The 22,545-nt window shown below is 40.0% G+C and overlaps 1 protein-coding gene across 1 annotated transcript; it reads left to right on the top strand.

Moving 5' to 3' along the window:
• Nucleotides 1–1,411: 1,411 nt before the first annotated feature.
• LOC112994494 (elongation factor 2-like) lies at nucleotides 1,412–22,545 on the top strand. Its single transcript, XM_026118888.2, has 15 exons — nucleotides 1,412–1,542; nucleotides 7,849–8,063; nucleotides 8,748–8,929; nucleotides 9,384–9,595; nucleotides 10,977–11,158; nucleotides 12,167–12,272; nucleotides 12,767–12,880; nucleotides 14,039–14,177; nucleotides 15,563–15,758; nucleotides 16,018–16,276; nucleotides 16,994–17,101; nucleotides 17,561–17,914; nucleotides 18,320–18,502; nucleotides 19,710–19,842; nucleotides 22,163–22,545. The coding sequence occupies exons 1-15, from the start codon at nucleotides 1,540–1,542 to the stop codon at nucleotides 22,354–22,356; spliced, it is 2,580 nt and encodes an 859-aa protein (XP_025974673.1). The 5' UTR covers nucleotides 1,412–1,539; the 3' UTR covers nucleotides 22,357–22,545.

Below are 22,545 nucleotides of genomic sequence, written 5' to 3' on the forward strand. Positions count from 1 at the left end.
AAAGTTGCAGAGGCCAGAGCTTCCTAATCACATTCCCACTTTCTGTTCCTTCCCGAGTGCTCTCTGTTGCTATTTTGACATTTGAAATGTATTGGCTTTTATTAAACTTATCTAATTAAGTAAAATCCTGCAAGTCCTCCCTGGGCAGATGTCCGCTTAAAATCAACAAGACACCACTTATCCATGCCTAAGGCTGGAAGCTATTTCTCACATGGACCACTCATTCTGTATGCTTGACAGTGCCATTACATCTACAGTGCTGTATATATAACAATATGGTTACATAATACTTTGACTTGATATTCTTTTCTGATCTTCAATTTTTAGGAAGTATTATTGTGTAAGTTTTCATTTAATTTGATCCCAGAAGTTGCTGCTTTCAGTGAAGACATTCATGCACTCTACACTTGACAACTTAATTACCTAACATTTCTAAAAGACATTTTTGGATGAAAGTCTGCATTAAAAATGTGAAGTGCTGTTATTACTTCAGCGTCTTTAATGACAGCAAGTTATTTTTAAAGGGCCATGATGTCGTCTTCGCATTTTTGCAGGGAACCGATAAGTCATTTAACCTATTTTTAAAAGTTACTAATAAGGGGTTATGGCATCAAGTCTAACTATCTGTTCAAAGCAAGCAATCAGACCTACCCCTCTGGAACTAAACACTTCAGAGACAAAACCGAGTGCTGTGGTGTTTGGCGTATCGCAGCTAAAATACCAAAGTCGTGTTTGCAGCTCCTCCTGCAGGCTGTGCAGCGGGGAAGGCAGAGGGCTGCATCCGACATCTCCCCGAGAGCTGAGGGCTCGAAAGAGCACGAAATAATTAGAAAACGCTGTTTTTGGAGCAGGGGGGTCTTTTCCCCGTCCCTGCAGTACGTAGCGCCCCGGAGTTCACAGCCAAGGCGCTGCCGCAGGACAATTAATTACCGGCTGAACCCGCGGACCCCACAAGCCCCTGTGGCGGCCGAGGACCCCAGCGCCCGGCTTGGCACTGCCTCCCCGGGCCCGTCGGCGGCTCCTTTCCCCTCGCTACTACCTCGTACGCGGGGGCTCCGGGAGCCTCCGCCGCTCCTTTGACGGCCCCGGCGGCCGTTGGGGGCGCGAGCGGCCGTTAGCGGCCGTTGGGGGCCCCGGCGGCCGTTGGGGGCGCGAGCGGCCGTTAGCGGCCGTTGGGGGCGCGAGCGGCCGTTAGCGGCCGTTGGGGGGCCCGGCGGCCGTTGGGGGCGGCTCCGGGGAGGACCGGGCGGCAGGCTCGCCCCGTGCGCGGCCAGCTGCCCCCCGGGGAAGCGTGACCCCGGGAGCGGGCGCCGCCGCCGTCTGCGGGGCCGCGCACCATAGACGCTCAGCGAGCTCTAGAGCGCCGGCTGGGCTTGGGCGGGGGTGGTGAGGAGAAGGGGGGGATGCTCTAGCCCGGGAACAGCTGATCTCGGTGGTTTCGTTCCCGCCTCCCGCAGCTGGGCGGCGGCGGCGGCGGCGGCGGCAGCCGGGAGGGCGGGTAGCGGCGGCGGCCGGTGGGATCCGGAGCCATCCGCCACCATGGTGAGTGCTCCCCGGGGAGGCGGCCCGATGCCGCTCGGCCGGCGGCCCAGGTGCCTGCCCGCCGCGGTATTTCCGAGGCAGCCTTGCCCTTCCCGCCCGTTAAAAGGGAGCAGCCGCCGGGCCGGGGGGGGGGCGGCCATTTTCCCGTCCGTGTTCCGTTACCGCGCTGCCTGTCAGGCGGGCGGCGGCGGCGGCGGCGGCGGCGGCGGCGGCGGAGGGGCTGGGGCAGCTGAGCCGGCCCTTGGCCGCTGCCGCCGCCGGGTCCCGAGGCAGCTTCCGAGGAGCTGCGTGTTTTCCCTCAGCCCTGGCGCCGCCGGCCTGGCCGGGAGCGGGGCGGCGGTGTTGACAGGAGCCCGCGGTGGCGTCGGCCCGGCGGCGCCGGGCCGGTGCTGAGCGGGTCCCCGTGTGCCCGGCACCGGGGCTCTGGCACCCGTGGCCTCGTTTATCTGCGTTTCCCCGTGCTGGGGTTCCCGGAGGTGCGAGGTGCACGGGCAGGGGAGGAGAAGGATGCTCCCCTCGGCGGGTGTGGGGTTACCTTGTCAGAGGAGGTCGCGGTTTCGGACGGCTCCGTGCGCTTCCTGCACCGAGGACATATGCAGGGAGCCCCAGAGCTTTGGGATCAAATTCTGGTCATCGAGATGTGTAAAGGCAGGAGGTAAAAGCATTGCTTCCCCTGAGACCGGGAAAAGGCTATGCGTATGTGTCAGTGTGCGTACTGTACAGCGCTGTGCTACGCTGATCTTGAGGAACAGTCTGATACAAATGAGATTAGCTGTATTTGCTTAGGAAATCGGTCTGCTATAAACACTGCACCGCACTTTGTTGTTGTTTTTTTTCCCCCCAGCAAGCCTGTCCTGTTATTCTGAATAACAGCTGTTTTAATAGTGTGTTTAATCTGTTCTGAATCTCTTTTTATTCTAGTGAATCAGACTTGACCAGCCTGTTTCTGTGATAAAAATAGATGCCTGCACAGCTTTGCATTTCTTGATGATTAATGCTATCGCACCTTTCTCTTTCATAATTTTATTCTTTTGACTTTTTGTGATATTCATCTTCCGTTGTTTTCATCTTTTACCAAAATGCATATTCTAGTTACCTAGGTGAGCTTCAATAAGTGGCTTCATTTTTCACTGCTTTTTAGAATGCGCATTTCTGAATTGAAGCTACATTGTCATTACAATGAAAATTTGAACCTTTTTAAGAGAAAAGGATGCCCTGCAGAAGAAGATGACAGTTTACTCTGGGGTGTTACTAATAGCCGGTGATAAGCAGTGCTGCAATATGGGCTACCCAAATGATGTCATGCAGTAGTCAAAGGGAGCAAGGCCACTGTCTGGCTGTAGTGGCCATAAAACTTGGAGGTTTTGCCAAAAGGGATGTTTTATTTTTAATAAAATATCCATGTTTCTCAATTCTACAAATACTGCTTTCATCTTGGTTTTTTTGGCTTGCTGTTGACACATATTTACAGAAGACCTTAACTACTCAGCAGCAAGCATTTTGTAGCAAAATACTTTGATCCGGTTGCCCCTAGGACAGCCGATCAGAAACTCCGTAACAGCTCTTTAATGAAAAACAGCTTTAAAATTAAATTGACTATTAATTTTTAATCCGGCTGTGTGTTTTCATTTGTATTTATGACAAAGATTTTTGTGATGCCAGTGCCTCTCTCCATTATAGGACAGCACACATGATTTACCCCAATGCCAAAACAGAATTTATCAAGTGGTAAATAAAATGTTTAGAAGTGGATAGCACTTACTTATTAATAGTTGTTCCAGCAGTTTCTGCCAGAAGGCCAGGCAAGACGTTAATACGGGAACTGAGCTCTTTACCTTATTAATAAAATATAGTATGCTAGAAAACAAGACAATTAACAGAAACTTAAGGATGATTTGCCCAGTTGTATTAACAGGAACAGCGACTGTGATTTAACAAAGTGAATCGAAAGCAAATCAGCAGTGTTAAGCTCTTAAAAAATATAGTTTACGCCAAAGGCTGAAAGGGACAATAGTAAATGAGTGCTATTTACCTAAACTTGTCAGTCAGTATTAACTTCATATAAACGATCGATGTTGATACTGGCTGTGTTGGGGGAATATCACTGAAGTCTTCTCCTGTCGTTTGGAAGCAGTTCAAGAGGCTAACTGGATCGAAGGATCTTGCTATAAAATCCTTCTGCAGAATAATTAAGGTTTTCCGTGTATCCATGTATGACAGCAAGCAAAAAAATTGTCCTGGCAGTCATTCTAGACAGAAACGGGTATGTATTTATCTGGGACATGATGAGTAAAGAACTGAAGGATGGTAGCATAATGCTGGTGAGGTTGAGGGATAGAGCCATCGTCATAAAAGTAAATAAGTCTCTTAAAAAGATTTGTAAGTGTTTTTCAATGAGACTCTTCTCTCTTAATAAAGACGTGTAACACTGTTACAAATTCTGCAGTATCATACTGATTTAGACAATAGTGACATCCTGACTCTTTATTAGCTTTTGTTTTACTGAGTATGGTCTGTAAATACTGTCAACTTCAAAACAATAGTTGTTGATGAATTAATTAGCTAAAGAAGACATAAACTCTTGGAGAAATTTGTTGCGTTCTAATACTAGCTAATGATTTCATCAATGACCTGGTAGAAAATTGAAATATAACTACTAGTAAAGCTTGCAGGTATTTGTTCAGGTAAATTCTTTGTCGATGTTAATCATAATTAACCTCTGCAAACCTAATCACTTGGTAAATTAAATGGTTGTTCAAATCACTTTGATAGCCAAACACAGAGAATAAAGAATTTGAGTCATTTTGACGGAGAAATTATTGTATTCCAGCAAGCAGTGAAACTGAAAAAACTTCAAAATATTTTGTTTAGAATATATACCTATATATTTATATTGCATTATGTATGTGTTCTGAGTAGGGAGCAGTGAAGCTTTTGATAGCTTTTGGTTTCTCTAGAAGTTTTCTTACACCTTTGGCTGATAGCCAAGGAAGTCTCATCTTCTGTTCCAGATAGGCTCTACTCTGTTGTGGAAAGTAATGTCATTGATAACAACAGTCTTACTCTTGAAGCTTTAGGTAGGACTTTAGTATCCTGAGCCTGGGCTCCTGAATGCCGTGAAGATAAGGATCAAAACTTGGAGCTTGTTCCTCAAACATGTTCAAGCCACCGGGAAGGAAAGGTCTGGTGCCTGCAGGAGCCAGCTAAGGAACTGTTTTGCAGAGTTCTGCACTAATTGTAGCTTCCTACATGCTGAAAGCTTTTGCATCCAGGTGTATTGTATTGTTGTATTGGTACTTTTTGCCAGGAATACAATAATAACTAAGGTTAGACCTTCAGTTTCTGGGAAGGAATGCAGTCTTGTAGTTGAGCATAAGGATCAAAAGCTTGAGATAAAAGTTTGTACACACTTCTGGCATTGTGTTCCCATGAGACATGTCAGCAGAAGCTTTGAGTTCACCTAGCTTTTGATGTATTGAGGTTTGCCCTTTTACTTCCTTGGCTATGGTGATGTTGCACTTTTTTTGGTATAACACTGTGGAGCTTTAGGCCCCGTGTCCTTCTAATCTCTTAATATTGGTTGTAGATTCCCCCAGTCTTCCTCTTCCCCTCCCCCAGTACTGCCTAGCTCTGCTCTTTTCCTATCGTGCTTTGTGGCTCTGCTTTCCTTCACCGTAACTTAAAGCTTCTGTTTCATCTGAAACCCGCGTTGCCCCAGCTCCACCATGAAGTGGTAGTAATGCATAAATGACTTCTCAAAAAAACCCACCAAGAAATACAAGCCCATAAAACTAATGTTTCACATCCATGTCTTGTGTAATGGTTACTCTGTATGTCTGTTTTCATTCCACTTTTGCTTCAAGTGAACATAAAGATCCCAGCTAGAGAGTAAGGCTTCATTGTTTTCAGGCACAAATCAAGGATTTTACAACTCGAATACCACCCTAACTCAGATTGCAAGAATAGCTTCAGCAGTCTGTAAGAGAATGTCTAGTCCTTTAGGAGGAAAATGCGCCTGAAGTTTACATTTAAATTTAATCTAAGTGCACATGCATAGGAGACCTGTATGCTTAAAGAATAAGGAAGAAATAAACTGTTGTTGTCATCTCTGCTCCTTGCCCCAAAAGAAGACCACAATATTGCTTGCGTATATAAAGATATTGGAAACTCTGAAGACAAAGGAAAAATACAGGTTTTCGTTAAAAGTGAAATCTGTACTAATTAAATATTTATCAGAACTGAATGTCACTGGTTCTGTTAAGAAAAAGAAATGTATAATTAACAAATACAAAGAGCTAGTAGGTATACTTATCAGCACTTAAGTATTTATATAAATTATGAAATACATGTATTTAGTACAGCTCTTTCTATCATACTTAATTCTTGATAAGTACTGATTTTTTTTAGCACAGTACAATTTAAAAATGGAAAAAACATTGTTGAAAGAAAAAAATACTGCTGATGTTTTCTTTAAATGAAAAGAAAAAAGAGGAAAGAAATATTTCTAGATCTCAGAAAAAGTATGTCAATTTTGAAGTGCTTGCGACTGAATGCCAGGACAGCCTGGTGCAGACTAGTAAAGAATTAAATATCATTGGTGTTTATTAAACTGAAGAATAATCCAAAAGAACAAATTATAAAATGAAGTGCCTTCACTTGAGGTGAATTACTAAAAAACCCCTTAAGCTTACTCTAAGAATGTTCTTGTTTGTGCCAAGTGTTCTTTAATAGAAAACAAATGGGGTTGAGTTTTGGTGGTTTTTCCCATTGGAGACTTTGGGATAGGGAGGGGACTTTAAACATAGGTTAGAATGGGGAAATAATAGATTTTGGGGGAAAGGCCGTGCTGCTGTTTGGTTTAGTGAATTTTTATCTCCAAAAAGTTGTTACTTATTTTAATTAGAATTATTCCTTTTTATTGAGAGCCGTTTTCCTGAGAAAATATATAATGAGAAAGTTGAGCTGAACTGAAGATCCAAAATTATAGGAATATGCAGTAATAAAGATACACATCAGAAGTGTTAATGTATAAAAGCCCTGTTTTGCCTTGCAGGTGTATTTTGAGCTGGGCTGATTCTTTTTATTAATATCTTATCATTGCAAGAAGACAGGTTTCCTGTCTTCAGATGTGCTCATTAAGACATTAGAAACATTTCTTGGTGTAGCAATACAAGTGCATGTTTCTTTATTTCTGTGTCAATTATAACTAAAGTATAGATACAAAACCTGTTTAAGTTTTTCTTCTCGTGCATCTTTTTTCACTTGAACAACTAGTATAAACTAATGTGATATAATTATGTGATTTGTGTGTGTATTTGTTTAATATTTCCCATCATTTTCTTCTCCCTGTTCTGCCACTTTTCATGTCCCCGTGAGCACCTCATGTATTAAAGAGATTTGCAAGAATAATCCTGTTAAATGTATTCCTCTGACCTACAGGTGACTCTCACTACAGAATGAGAGATTGGCGTAGATTAATAAGATCTCATCTTCCATTGTTAAGTTGTCACATGTTTAATGCATATTTACTAGGGTTTCTTAGGGTCAGGATTTTTTTCTGCAAATTGAATGGAGGAAACTGTTCTTGGAAAGAAATGGAATAACTTAGGGAAATAAGAAAAATTCTTTCCAGGATGTCTTTCAAGAGAGAGACTCTGAAAATTTTGCACTTCACTAATTAAATACATTTTAAAGAGGTTTTTGACTGAGGTGGAACACCAGTGTCTACAGCTAATATATTGGCTGAAAAAGCAGAAGATACAGGCTCTTCTTAAAACCAGGAACAATGGCTTTAAACAGCATCAAACCTAAAGCTAGAATATTTCTTTTTTTTGAATACCTGAAAAGTCTTGGAGAATGGAGAGGGGGGTGTGGGAGGAAAACTTGGCCAAGTGAGGGGCAGTGGTGGGAGGAGAGGAGCAGGACATGTGTGGAAGCTATGATGAGAGCTGCAGCTTGCAGCTGTGTGTGCCAGCCCTCCTGCAACATTTGGTTGAGATTAGCTGTTCTGCCTCCACAGGTGGATTCTTCATTTTTCTGGCTGTTGCTATTTTGTGATACTAAATATAAGCTGTATTTTAAGTTATGCCTTCACTCTTCATAATTATAAAAACATGCCAAAAATGTGAGAAAGTGCTTTTAACACTAAGCTTAAAATTATGAACAACTTCATTTCCTCTTTAGATTGTTAATTTAATAACAAATGGCAAGTGTTTAAAATGTCACATGAATTTTTGTATACTTGAAAAGGAAACATTAGTTTTTTCTTGTCTTTTTTTTTTTTTTAAAAAAACCCCTTCCATCCAGGTGAATTTCACAGTAGACCAGATCCGAGCGATCATGGACAAGAAGTCCAATATTAGGAATATGTCTGTGATTGCTCATGTTGATCATGGCAAATCGACACTGACAGACTCCTTGGTGTGTAAAGCAGGCATCATTGCTTCAGCCCGAGCAGGGGAAACACGATTCACAGACACGCGGAAAGATGAACAAGAAAGATGCATCACAATCAAATCTACGTAAGAGTTTCTTTGTCTGTTTTTTTCTTTTTTTTTTTTTTTGTCTGAAGACTGAAAAATTGTTTGCTCAAAGCCTTGTATGCTTTCAGTTTCTTTTTTAAGCTGACATTTGAATCAAGCTGTGTATTATTGAACTGAAGTTCACAGTCCCTGTCATCTGCCTTCTGAGCGGAATATAGGCGGCAATATTGGAGTACAGCTTATAAATGATTTTCAGAGACCATTCTTACCTGCTTCTCACTATGGAAAAAGATGCTTTCAGAAAGATTCGTAGTAGTGGCCTTGATTTTTATTGAATTGCTTGCAGACTAATATTATACTGTTCCCCCAAGCAACTGCAGTGGGCTCTGTCTTGTTAGTATTACCTTTCTTTGTGATATCTGCAACTACAAAGTTAACAATTTTAAATTGATTTGGACTGTGACTCTACAAGTGTCTGACAGTAATTTTGTGGTATGACTACTATCTTGAGGTGCTGATTTTGAATAAGAATAAAAATTAATTACACTCAAAGCATTTTAGATCCCAAGAATTTTATGAACTGAAATATTGAAGTCTTCATGTGGTTCTTCCTTTTCTGTTACGTACATCAGGAGGGTATAGATGACTGACAGATGCAAATTTTAAAATCATCAAATTATTAAAAAATATTAAATTATTAAAATAAGTTGTCTTCTCTCACAGGGCAATTTCTATGTATTATGAACTCTCAGACAATGACTTGGCCTTTATCAAACAGTGCAGAGATGGTTCGGGTTTTCTTATTAACTTAATTGATTCCCCCGGACACGTTGATTTCTCCTCTGAAGTTACAGCAGCTCTTCGTGTCACCGATGGTGCCCTTGTTGTGGTTGACTGTGTCTCAGGTAAGCATGCTTTTCTAATTAAAAAGACCTCAATATATTTTTTTTCTTCTTAAGAAAAAAGGTCATGAGTGATGCATGAAGCTTCTTTCTTTGAAGCTTTAACTTCTAATGGAGTCAATTTTAATTTGTAATTTTATCCGCTGGCCTTTCCTCTTACCTGTATCTTAGTGAGTGAAATCCATTTTGTATGGGGCTTGTGGGTTGGAAGCAGAAAAACTGAGGAAACAAAATCCATCCTTCAGCAAAATCCTAGTGCGTGGAGCTGGCTCTCATTCTTTTTCTTCTTCAGTTAGAAAATGGAGCAATTCTTGCAACTGAGTAATGCAAGTTGCAGGGAGCACTGAAACTATCAATGAATTCCCAGTTAGAATTTTATAATCATCTTTGCATAAAGTAGGTTAGAGATCTTGCCCCTACAAATAATACACATTTTAATTGAACTTTCTTTTTTAAGGGGTTTGTGTACAGACAGAGACTGTTCTGCGGCAGGCAATTGCAGAACGTATCAAACCAGTCCTGATGATGAACAAAATGGATCGTGCTTTGTTGGAATTACAGCTGGAGCCTGAGGAACTTTATCAGACATTTCAACGTATTGTGGAAAATGTCAACGTCATCATTTCCACCTATGGAGAGGGTGAAACTGGACCAATGGGTAATATTATGGTAAAGAAGACTTTAAAACTTTGCTTTGATTGAAATCCTGTCTTGGAGATTACCAGCTTTGATATGGAAGAATAATTTGCTTAAATTTATTGCTGTTCAGGCTCTCTGGCCCACATACGAAGGAGCCATTCTTCAGGGGCTGTCTGCCTCCCCCACTGTTTCGTTCTTTTTGAGGTGTTATTTTTGACCAACAAACTGGGAAGAGAAAGCAGTTAAGAGAGAGGAAGGAATTGGGAATGCAAACCATCTTCTCATGATACTTTTTCAATAACAAAATGCATAACTGAAAGATAGTCATTCAGATGTCTTTCAGACAGCAAATGTCAGCAATTTGCCTGGGGGAAATTGCTGAGAGGAAGCTAGGGCTTGAAATTTAAGGCTATGGACCAGGAGCCAGAAAATTAGCTTTGTTTTCCTGACTTTGCTGCTCAGGTCACTTAAGTGACCAGGAACGTGGCTTTTTTGATCTTCAGCTTACTACTTAAGCAACCATGAATCCTTTCTGCCTCACAGAATTCCTAGGTAGACTCTCTTTTCCTGGTTTCTTAGGTGGGTGTCTATTTAGCGGTTTACTGTTAATTCTGACTGATAAGAAATTTCATTAGCTGTTTTCTGATCTGAAGATGTAGGTGTTTTTTACTCTACCAGTACCTACATCTCAATATATTAGAGATATTTGGAAGAAAGATTTAAAACTAGAAACATGAATATTATTTACTATATAGCAGTTGAGAATAATAAGATAAAAAAGTCAGCTGAGTCTTCTCTGATGGTCCAGCTGTTAGAATAAGGGACTATCAGAATATATATATCTTTTTTCCACCAAATAGCTGCATGGCAGACCACCTCACCCTGACCAGAGTTTTCAAACCTGCTTCCCATTGTTTGAATATAACTCTACTGAACGTACTGCAGTATAGTCTAGTTAATGGAACAGAGGACTCTTGGCTGGGTTACTTGTAGTCTGACTGTTTTACTACACTAATCTCAGCCATTCTTAAGTCATACCAGTTTTATCTGCATGGCAGAAGTGAGCCACTTGTATTTTAATTTCTGGAGAAAGTTCACTAACAATTCAGATAATATTTTTTTTTATGAAGTCATAATTTTTCAAATCTACATAGGACTTTACAAACATATCTGTGAAGTTTTTGTTTTAGTCTCTGTTACAAATATTTCCACAGTGTGGGACAAAGCAAGACCCTTGCTTCAAAGTGAGATTTAACAGACCTGTTTTAGGGGAAATATTTCTCTGCATTCTGTCTCTTATGGTCCAGAAAATACTTGGCATCTTCACTCATGCTACCTGCCATTGAAAACAATTGAAACATTTCAGCTCAGTGTTTTGTGAAATAAATTCACCTTTTTTTCCCTTTTAAAGATTGATCCAGTTATTGGTACTGTTGGGTTTGGCTCTGGTCTGCATGGCTGGGCATTTACTCTGAAGCAGTTTGCTGAGATGTATGTGGCCAAATTTGCTGCTAAAGGTGAAAAAGCACAACTCCCTCCAGTTGAGCGTTCAAAGAAAGTGGAAGATATGATGAAAAAACTCTGGGGTGATAAGTAAGTGACACAGTACGCGTGGAATGAATGTAGATATATGCTTAGATACCACAATAATGCTTTTTAAGAATATCACGGTGATGCATATCAGTGCATGTTGAGTTCGTGCTTCTGTAAAACTAAGCTTTCATGGGCAGCTTAGAAAGCTAGTCAGAGACATAATTGGAGACAAGAGTTGGTAACTCTTGCAACAGTGTATTTATTTATCCCCAAAAGGCAACTGCTTGTAATACAATTATGCTGTACATGCATTTTTGGTCAGTTCTGATAAGCTACTCCATAAAAACAGAAGGTTCATTCTCAAAACTTCAGACTGGAAATGCTTTTATTGAATTATGTGGGTAAAATAAATATGCAACAAGAGAGGTTACAGACCAAATCCAAAGCCTTTTGTTATTAATGAGTATTTCTATGAATTTGATGAGCCTCAAGTTGTATCTCATAAAAGATGGAATTAATTTCAAATTAGATCTGTATGCAACTTGCTATTAACTGACTGCTTTATGAATATGTGAAAGCTCAAAGAACAGTAGCCTGTCTTCTGATGTCTTCTAATTAATTAACCTACCTTGACTTGTTTACCTCTTTGGATACTCCAAGATTTGTCTTGTATGGTATTTAAATGATTTTAGTGAAGCTTTAAAACACAGTTGCAGGTAACAGGATGGAGTAAAATAATTTGTGGAAGCTGGTTTGCTTACAGTACCAAGTCCCCTGTAAAAGCCTAAAAATGCAAACCGAAGTTGGTGTATTGAAGTTTAGTAAACAAACAAACAAAAAACAACAAAAAATCCCTCCCAAAACACCCAGGCCCTACCTTTTCCCACACCAAACATCTAGCAGTGCTGCATTCAAATAAGGATCAGCCATTCTTCTGCTATTTTAATAACTGCTTAAATATGAAACTTTCCAAAGTTTTCATTCTAAAATAACTAAGCAGAAATTTTCAGGAAAAGTGGGGATGCCTGAAGTTCAAACTGGATGAGTGAAAATAAACATCCTTTTCAGATATTTTGATCCAGGAACTGGAAAATTCAGCAAATCAGCCACTAGCCCAGATGGAAAGAAGTTGCCACGGACATTTTGCCAGCTAATTCTGGATCCCATCTTTAAGGTAAAGCAATGTTCTGTCTTAATTTTATTTAAAGGCTGTAGGGTAGACTTCTTTAGTTTAGCAGGCTAACTCTTGGGAAAGCCTAAGAGTCTTGCCCTCTCTCTGATAAAGTAGGTCCACGTTTTCTGTAGAGGCTAGAAAAGTTGTGAGGTAAAAGAAGTGTGCAAAAGGTGGGAGGGAGGTAGAAGACAGTAAATCTGAATGGTATATTTTAACACTAAAATTACATCTTCTGCATATTGTTAGATTAAAGATATGTATGTCTTTGGTGTGAACCTCTTCTGGTAGGAGTTTGGAATTTGCTTTGAAAGTGGAAACACTTGGTATTATTTGTTACTCTGGAGCTGTGTGACCCTTGAGTACAGTTTCTCAAACAAAAGCCCAGAACATAGAGAAAGCCAGAAGGTTTTCAGACATACAGGTTGTTTAAGATACATGTTAAGTAAAAAAAAAAAAAATCTATATATACTCCAGTCACTATAAACTTGTTACAGATCTTCGATGCCATTATGAATTTTAAGAAGGAAGAGGCAGCCAAACTGATAGAGAAACTTGATATCAAGCTGGATGTTGAAGATCGAGATAAAGAGGGGAAACCCCTTCTCAAGGTAAAATGGCCTTTCTGCTTAGAATTGCCAGACTGGTAGCATTTCTTACCCTTGAGCTATGTAGTGAGAACAATCTTCTAGGTCCTTCTAAAATCCAAGAAAACTGTCTTAATTGTCATTTTATAATCTGATCAGTGGTTAACTTGCACATCTGGAATGTCATGATTTGAAGTAAAGTACTCTGTAATGTTTTGTACTGAATTTCCTAGAGAGAGAACAAGACTTAAGCATGTTGCTGCATATGATATGTAACTTTTTTGATTTGAGAAGAGAGAGAAGATTTAATTCTGTACATCAAAAGAAAACCAAATACCCTTTTCCCTCGCTCTTCTCAAGGTGTAAATGCAATGCTAATAGAAGGTGTGCATGTGGCCACACGTGTTCTGTGGTTATGTAATCAATCAGAAATATAGCTTCATAATTGGCTCTCACACGTTCTTTTATTTTCCACAATACTGCTGAATTCTGTTAAACCTTTTGAAGAGTAATGTCTGGAAGTACACAGTCACTTTCTATGCAGCACTCAATGTTAAAAACAGGGACTTCAAGAAACTCTGCCCAGTTCCTGCGCTAACCTATGTACTCTTTAGGTATGTTAAACCCCACACAAAGGGGGCAGAAACATGTGGAAAGCTCCTGAATTAATCACTGGAGAAGGGGAATCCAATCACATCACTGTGGCAAATGGACAGAGATTTAATAAAACATTTGTTTTTATTTTTATCTCCATACATAGATAAAATGTGATTATTTATGGAGCTTCTTTCTGCTGTTGTAATCTGTTGTCAGATTACAAGGGCAGAAGAACAAGGGCACTCGTGTTTTATTTCACGAGCTTCATAAAATCTAACCATAAAACCTAACCTTTCTGTTGAAATGTAGGTCACTAGGCCAAGAAAGAGAGAATATGAAGAATGCTGCCTTTCAGTAATTCGAATACACAGATGTTCATCTTGCTTGTTCTAAATACATATTCTGCTCATTGCCTTTAACAAGATTTAAGTAATTGCAGGGAATTTTTAAGCACTTACATTACATTTAAACTTTTTACATTGCACACCTTAGTATAGCCTTTTACATGCTATCTGGGAGGCATGTTTTGGGGTTGGTTATTATGTTTGTTGAACCACGTTTTAATTACAGTGTTTGGGTCCCTAGGCTGTGATGCGTCGTTGGCTGCCTGCTGGAGACGCCTTGCTTCAGATGATCACCATTCACCTTCCTTCCCCTGTAACGGCACAGAAATACCGTTGTGAACTACTTTATGAGGGGCCACCTGATGATGAAGCTGCTATGGGTAAAGAAAAATTTTCTAGCTTACTAGGGGCTGTTGAAAACACAGCACCACTACTGCACAGATGAGTTAAATGGATCAACTTACAAATGGCCTAAAATGGATTTGGATTAGGTTTTCATGCACAATGATAATTACTAGTTTGGGACACTGTTGAGCGGGGTATTACCATAAGTAAGAAAGCAAAGTAAAACCGTTGGGGTAGTGCAGACAAAACTTGCTTTATGTCCTTATGTACTGCATGTTGACATGCGTGAAATCACGTTGTATTTGCTTTAGATTCAGAGAATGCGTGGATGAGATGAGCCAGAAGATGGCATGTAGCAGCCTTGGATATACTGTAAAAGAGGGGTAGAACAGCAAGTTCATTACCTCATTCTCTCTGAAGCTTTGGTTATGGTCTCCTAGTGAATCCTGTGATTTTTCTCCTCAGTCACAGTCAGAATCATCCCAAGATATTTTGCTTTCAGACAGTTCTAACATGTCCCATAATAGCTTACCTCTTGTTAGTGTTCTCTGATTTGATCTCTACCTAAGTTGCTAAGAGAGATCTTGAAGCTACTTAAACTACAATATTGTTTAAAAAATGGAACCATCTCCCAGCTGTGTGCAGGTGTGGCTGAAGTCATAACTAGATAATGAGCAAATAGCTGAATCTAAAGCCGATGAAGTGCCATGGGTCTCACATTGATAGGAAGGATGATGCATTTTGAAGTAATCATCTGTAATATGGTCCTCAACTTGAGTGCTTCCTATAGTACCTGCTTTTCTAGGTTACACGTATATTTGTCACTTCCCTTAGAAATCCACAGATGTTAAAATAAATAAATTATATTTGAAGTTATTTTCAGTACAATAATACCAGAAGAGAAGCTCATCTATGAGAATACATGTGTTTAATGAACTGTTAAACTCGTTAACTCTTTCTTGCAAAAACGGGACAGGACACTGGGTTAGAAGGCTCGCTTCTGACCATAGCATCAATGCGATCACTGAACACGTAGCATTCTAGTGCTGTTTTGTCTTCTGGATTCTGATGAATTACAGGACATGTTTAAATCCCTCTATTCTAGACTTTTCCTGGAACTAGGCCGCATTAGTAGAGACTTATTAAAATAATGGAACCTGCTGCCAGAAGAGTGAAACTTGTGCAGCAAGAAAATAAGTTTTAACAAAGATCTCAGTATTGGAAGAAACAACAGTGCTAATGAACCATTACCTTAACGAACTTTAAGATAGCCGTAGTTGTAATTTCTGTATTTCCACACTTTTGTCCCTTTGTGACTGAAAAATAAGGTTCACTGAATTTTGGAAGTCGTATGTATATATTTCTAACTTTTGAAGTCTCACAGAAAATGTGTATGATACAGATGTATGTTTTACTGCAGGTGTAAAGAACTGTGATCCCAAGGGCCCTCTGATGATGTATATTTCCAAAATGGTCCCCACGTCTGATAAGGGGCGTTTCTATGCCTTTGGGCGAGTCTTCTCTGGCATTGTTTCTACTGGACAGAAAGTTCGAATCATGGGACCAAACTACACACCTGGCAAGAAGGAAGATCTTTACCTAAAACCTATTCAAAGGTAGATGAAAACAGTATATTTCTTTTGAAGAAGAATGCATGCAAAAACAAATGTTTGCTTTTAGTTTTTGAGATCCTAATGAAGGAATATTTTATTTCTTTTCGAGAGACTTTTTTTTCTGTTTAACAAAATCGGTAATCCAGAGGGATTATAGGCAAATAATAGGCAATTTTCCTTTCTATGAAAAGGCATAGCTTTTTGGAAATACTGAGGATAAAACAAATATTCAAGGATTGTTGCTCATCCTCTGTCTTTGTAGAACCATTTTGATGATGGGTCGTTATGTTGAGCCCATTGAGGATGTACCTTGTGGCAACATTGTTGGTCTAGTTGGTGTTGACCAGTTTTTGGTGAAGACGGGTACCATTACCACCTTTGAACATGCCCACAACATGAGAGTGATGAAATTTAGTGTTAGTCCAGTTGTACGTGTTGCTGTTGAAGCAAAAAACCCTGCTGATCTACCAAAACTAGTTGAAGGTCTAAAGCGTCTGGCCAAGTCTGATCCTATGGTTCAGGTGAGTGTTAGCTACGCTAAGTTTTAGCTTTAGAGCTGTTGGTTTGCAGTGAAATATCCAAAGGACTCAACTTTGTTCAGAGAGAGCTCTTTCTGTGATCTGATAGCATGGCTGCAGGCTCAAGACAGTGTTCTGCTATAATTGTATGAGGTAACACAAGCTAAATAGGGATAAGTTTCATCAGAATTTGAATAGGAAGATCCTGAGGAAAAATGCAGATTGTGCAACAGTTAGGTTGGTTTCTGAGCAGTAGTCATCTTTAAATTTTTTTTAAATACTGAAATACATCAGGAGGACAGGAAGTATTCATTGTTTTTTGGACCTCTGTATCATGCATTTGTAAAGACCTTGAGTTTCATGTCAGTGGTAGCGACCCAGTTAAAGATAGGACGTTTCTTTGGCCAACCTGAATTCCTCATGCAGTTTCAACGTAATGAAATGTTTTTCACTTTTCACCATAATTTCCTGCATAGTTTTGTTGAGTGATATTTAAATTGGCTGCCACGCTTTATTTCAAAGTACACCGTTTTGCTGATGAGTGAGGAGATTCATTCTGGATCACTCCTGAACCACAAGGAAACAATATATAGATACATTGCTGACTTTTCCAATACTTGTTGTTGAGCAGTTTGGGAATCTGACGCTTTTCTTATTTAGCCTCTGTGTTTCTGTTAATAAATTCTTAAAAAGTTTACTTCCTACTGTTTCCTGTTCTAGTGTATTATTGAAGAGTCTGGTGAACACATTATTGCTGGAGCTGGGGAGCTGCATCTAGAAATTTGCCTTAAAGATCTGGAAGAAGATCATGCCTGTATCCCAATTAAGGTATAAAAGGATTTTTGTGGATTGCAATGTACAGAATATGACTAAACATTAACCTTGGAAAATCTCATCTTAATCTGCTGGTGGTGGTGTTCTTCGAGCAACTTCCTTAAAGCAATGAGAAACTTTTAAAAGGAGACCATCCATTCAAGTAATAATGGGAATTCTATAGTTTTTTCACGAACGAGCTTAGAGTTGGAAAGAGATACAAAAAATTCTAGTGAACCAGAAGACTAAGGTGAACCATGGTGGTAAACTGTTGATATGCAACTGAAAACGTTGTTGTTTCTCTCGATGAAGCTGGCAGAGCATGCTTGTATGACAGCAAAATTAGCGTTAAACACACTGCCTAAGGAGAAGCAGCAGTTTTTTATTAGCATTTCATTGGTGTATGGAAATGATTTATATGATCAGCTTTGTACTTTAGCTGAGGAAAATCTTTCTCTTTGATTTACTTGACAGAAATCAGACCCAGTTGTGTCCTATCGTGAGACAGTTGGTGAAGAGTCGAGCCAGATGTGCTTATCCAAATCTCCCAACAAACACAATAGGCTGTACATGAAGGCTCGACCCTTTCCTGATGGTCTGGCGGAGGATGTAGACAAAGGGGAAGTCAGTTCCCGTCAAGAACTGAAACAGCGTGCACGTTACCTGGCAGAGAAATATGAATGGGATGTGTCTGAGGCTCGTAAGATTTGGTGCTTCGGACCTGATGGTACGGGTCCGAATATCTTAGTTGATATCACGAAAGGTGTCCAGTATCTAAACGAAATAAAAGACAGTGTTGTTGCTGGCTTCCAGTGGGCTACCAAAGAAGTAAGTATAGTTCTATATGTTTTACTCCTATCTTGTGTTACTGAAATGTATCTGAGCTCTGTAATATTTATTCACGTGAAATCTTAAGAAATTGTCTGTAACCAATAGAAGTGGGGCGGGGAAGCTGGAGGTTGTCCACCACTGGAGAATATATGTCACTCATCCTATGTAATGAGCAGATTGTTATCTGCAGGCATTTCAGTGTTCATTCCAAACATGAGTTCAGAAATGCTGGTGTTCTTGGAATGTCCTTCCTGTATGTATAGACTACCTTGATCTGAATATAATTGTTCAGTGTCAACATGAGTGACTTAAATCAGAAGGCCAAAATCCTACTAAGGGAAGGTTGCTATCCTGGAAACTGAGTAGTACTACACCATTCTTTTTCCCCTTTCAATCCTGCAGGGTGTCTTGTGTGAGGAGAACATGAGAGGTGTTCGTTTTGATATCCATGATGTCACTCTGCATGCTGACGCTATTCACCGTGGCGGCGGGCAAATCATTCCTACCGCTAGGCGGGTTCTGCATGCCTCTACGCTGACAGCACAGCCCAGGCTTATGGAGCCCATCTATCTGGTAGAAATCCAGGTATGAAACAGGGTATTCTGCATTCTCTTCCAAAAACCAGTAATAGCTGTATTCTGTGTCCTTTAGATCAGTGTTATAAAGACTTTATTTGAGGATACCTTTTCATTCCAAAATAAGAAAGAAGTTGAATAGAAGCAGCAAAACGTAGGAGGAAGGGTTCATTGCGCTGTTCTCTATGAACTGCCAGTGCCCTTGGGAAAGTTACGATTCGTTTTTTTCCTCCTCTTTTTTTGTCACTGTAAATATTCAGAACAAACATTGGGTATCCTAAATACCAAGAAAGAGCAACAAGGAAGGTAGTTGCTTTGGTTTTTGTTTGTTTGTTTGTTTGTTTGAATAAGCTCTCTTTTGAGCTGTTAAACGTTAACTTCTGTTGCTTGGATCATTGGTTTTTCTTGGTAAATGAAATTCTTCCATGTAGGAGCCTTGGAAATGTATTCTAAGCTAAAAGAATTTTTATCCCCAAGTACAACTATTCACCTATCAGTTTGCCTTAACTGTCTTAGCAGCGATTAGAAGATTTAAAACCTGGTTTAAAAATTAATTCCAGACTACACTGCTGGGTGGTGGGCAGGAAATCTGCCAGCGCAGTTGCTTAAAAATGTTGTAGCCATGAGGACTGAAGATGATGAATGCAAGTAAAGATAAAGCATGGGAATGGAGAATTTTCTCACCTCTATGACTTGTGAGACCTACTATGACAAAGGAGGGGGTTGTGCAAACTTAATGGTATGTGTAAGTGCATGGGTTTTTTTTAAAACAGAGTTTTATCAAAACATTTGTCAGTCATGTTGTGACTTCTAAGATAATGTGTGGTAAGATTCTCCTGTAGCAATTGCATTTATTACAAAGAGCCAGAAAACTCCGTTTTCTTTTGCTGGAGGATGATTGTAGGCAGTTCATTGATTTACTTTGTATATGAACTGCGAACCTGTCTAGCCGGTATATACAGTTATTGGAGACTGCACAGTTACGAGAGGCATGAAGGCAGGCAGAGCTCCTGACAGATGTTTTCTTGGAAGTGAGAGGGAAGCCACTTGTTACAGAAGAGAGAAATTATTCTCAGAAAAGAGCAAATATGAGAGAAAAAATGGGGACTCCTGTGTAGAGGGACTGTCTCATGCTGCATGCATTCTGGCTGTTTTCATAACTGGCGATTTATTATTTGTATATAACTTGGTAGGGTTTTTTTGGTTTTTTTGTATAGTGCCCAGAACAAGTGGTTGGTGGGATCTATGGTGTTCTGAACAGGAAACGTGGACATGTTTTTGAAGAATCCCAAGTGGCAGGAACCCCAATGTTCGTGGTCAAGGCATACCTACCAGTAAATGAGTCATTTGGTAAGACGGCTCTTTTTTTCTTTAACTGCATGTGGGTAATAAAGAACTCTGCAGGATGAAATGGACTTGAGAATTCCCATTTCATTAGCTCCAAGTTTCTTCCTGTTGTCTCTTCACATATTTGGTTCTTTCATTTAGAACAAATAGTTGACTCTCTTGTTTCTGGCAGCCTACTGCATTGGGCTTTCAGGCAAGCAGGGGGTGCCAGAAAGATTATGTGCAGTATCTTTAGCAAATTAAGAATTTTCAGTGTTTACCAGGTTCTGTTTCCATCTTTTTTTTTTTAAAAAAAAGGCTTTCCTGTGAAGCAAGATGGATGAAAAGAATTTGACTTCAGCAACAGCAGGCTAGAAAATTTTGTACTGATTTCAGTTTTTAGAAGGGCAGAGTATCAGCCAGAGTAGCTTAAAGAGCATTACACCTTCTTTCCCATCTGTAAGAACTGCCTCCTCTTATGTTGCACTGAAACTTTTCAGTGTGGTACAAGGATTTTCCTCCAGTCTTATGATTTGTTTGTGCATCTTGTGCCCCTCTCTCCCCATATAAGAATGCACTTCAAGACTGTTTTGTGACATTTGACAGAAAGTTAACAGTTTCACAGGGCACGCTTGGAACTCCTCAAACAGTAAAATGTAAGAAATATTTTATTTTGTGTGTGCTTCTTTGCAGAAGTAGATTAGTATGGCAACTGCTAAAATGATCAGTTGTGTAGTAAGTGATGCTTAACTTTAAAGCCAAAATTTGCAATTTCACTAGTTAAAAGAACAATTTACACACGTTTGTGCTGCTGGATTTTGGTTCTTTCTGTTTTTTTTCCTTCCCCAAGTTGCCAAAGAGCCTAAACTAATTTCATAAAAGGAAAGAGACCCATTTTTCAAACACAGAAGAACAAAAAGTGTAAACTTAGACTTTGGAGCACATGGATTACACTGGACCCTCGGTCTCAACTTGCATGACATATTAACATCCAAATTCTGAAAAACTGCCTCCCTAGCTGCTTGCAAAAGCTGCTGTTGAATCTTCCTAAAAATGTGATCTAAAGATACAGGGAAATACCAGTACTCTAAATAAGTAGTGATTGGAGGCTGTTCCACAGTGGCAAAGCCCCAGTTCCCAGGGAGCTGTTCTCGTGACTGAATACTTGGGAGAAGGGGATGACATCACTGTAAAGATAGGGGAAAGTAGCAAAGGAAACACCTGTATGTGTTCAGTTAAACATAGTTGGCTGTGTGGTGTCAGACTGAGGGTGTAGTTAACCCAGCGTTGTTTGTGACAGCAGCTGAAAGTGAATGCTTGGGAAAGGGGAAGAACAAGGCAAGGTTGTATGACACTTCCCCAGCAAATCTTTTGTAACCACTTTCGAAGGCTTCCTTGGGCAGAGATAGTTTCTATATAAATTTAGTAACCCTTGGTTGGGTTTCTCTTTATAAACTTCCTATTCCATCTTCCCATTCAGTCACTGTAAAATGTCAGTGTCCACAGCGTTGGCAAGGAGTTATACGGATCTACCCTTTGTTGTGTGAAGAACTGTCTCCTTCCATGTCTGCTGATTTTGGCTCCTGCTGGCTTCATTTGATGCCTCCTTTATATTGGGAAAGACTATGAGATACTGATCTTTATCCAGTGTGTCCATGTCACTTACGATTTTGTATGCTGCTATTATATCCTTCCTGCTAAGTTGCTGCTCTTTCCGCTCTGAAGAGTCCGAGCTTGCTAAGTTGTTCATTGCATGGAAGTCAGTCCAGGGCTTTGGTCATCTGTGTTGCCCTTCTCTGAACCTTTTTCCACTTCTGCAGTATCTGCTTTTGTGATAAAGGGACCAGAACTGCATGCAGTGTTCAAGGTGTGGGCTTCCATGGAAAATAATGGTATTCTCTTTGGTTCTGTGTTCCTTTCCTAACAGTTATTAGTATTTGACTTACTCTTTTTTGACTGCTTCTGAATGCTGAGCTAACGCATTTGTACTTGCTAGCATAACCCTAAGATCTCAAACTGAGTGTAGCTGATCATTCAGGTCTCATTACATTATATGGGAAATAAAACTTCTCCCATGTGCTTTTTCAGCTAAGTTAAACTATATTTGCCATTTTATTGCCCATTGGTCACACCAGGTCTTTCAGCAGTTCTACAGAGTTGTCTTCATTTTTACCTACTTGAAATAATGTGGAATGTGGTTTCCTAACAGTATCTCACCCAGGTTCTGGAAGAGTGTTTGTAGGGATTTGTCTGTGCAGAAATTCACAATAAACCAAATTTTTTTGGTAACTCATCCTTTTTCTTTTTTTTTTTTTCCTCCTCCTCTCTTCTTCCTTCCCATTAGGTTTCACTGCTGACTTGAGATCCAACACTGGTGGACAAGCTTTTCCACAGTGTGTCTTTGATCATTGGCAGATTTTGCCTGGAGATCCTTGCGATGCAAATTCTCGTCCTTGGCAAGTTGTGGCTGAAATACGTAAGCGCAAAGGCTTGAAGGAGGGTATTCCACCTCTGGATAATTTCCTAGATAAGTTGTAACCACATCCTCTGTTTTATGTTGTATGATACAATGACAAGTTTCATCATGATACTGTTTCCTCATAAAACCAGGAAGGAAATAGAATGTTTTCAGTATCACACTAAATACACACATAGTCTAGTATATTGTGATTATGGCATGATCACCTACTAAGAAAAAGAAAATAAAAATAGTAAGTGTTAATTTGA

The sequence above is a fragment of the Dromaius novaehollandiae genome, chromosome Z, assembly GCF_036370855.1.
Source record: "Dromaius novaehollandiae isolate bDroNov1 chromosome Z, bDroNov1.hap1, whole genome shotgun sequence".
Taxonomy (NCBI): domain Eukaryota; kingdom Metazoa; phylum Chordata; class Aves; order Casuariiformes; family Dromaiidae; genus Dromaius; species Dromaius novaehollandiae.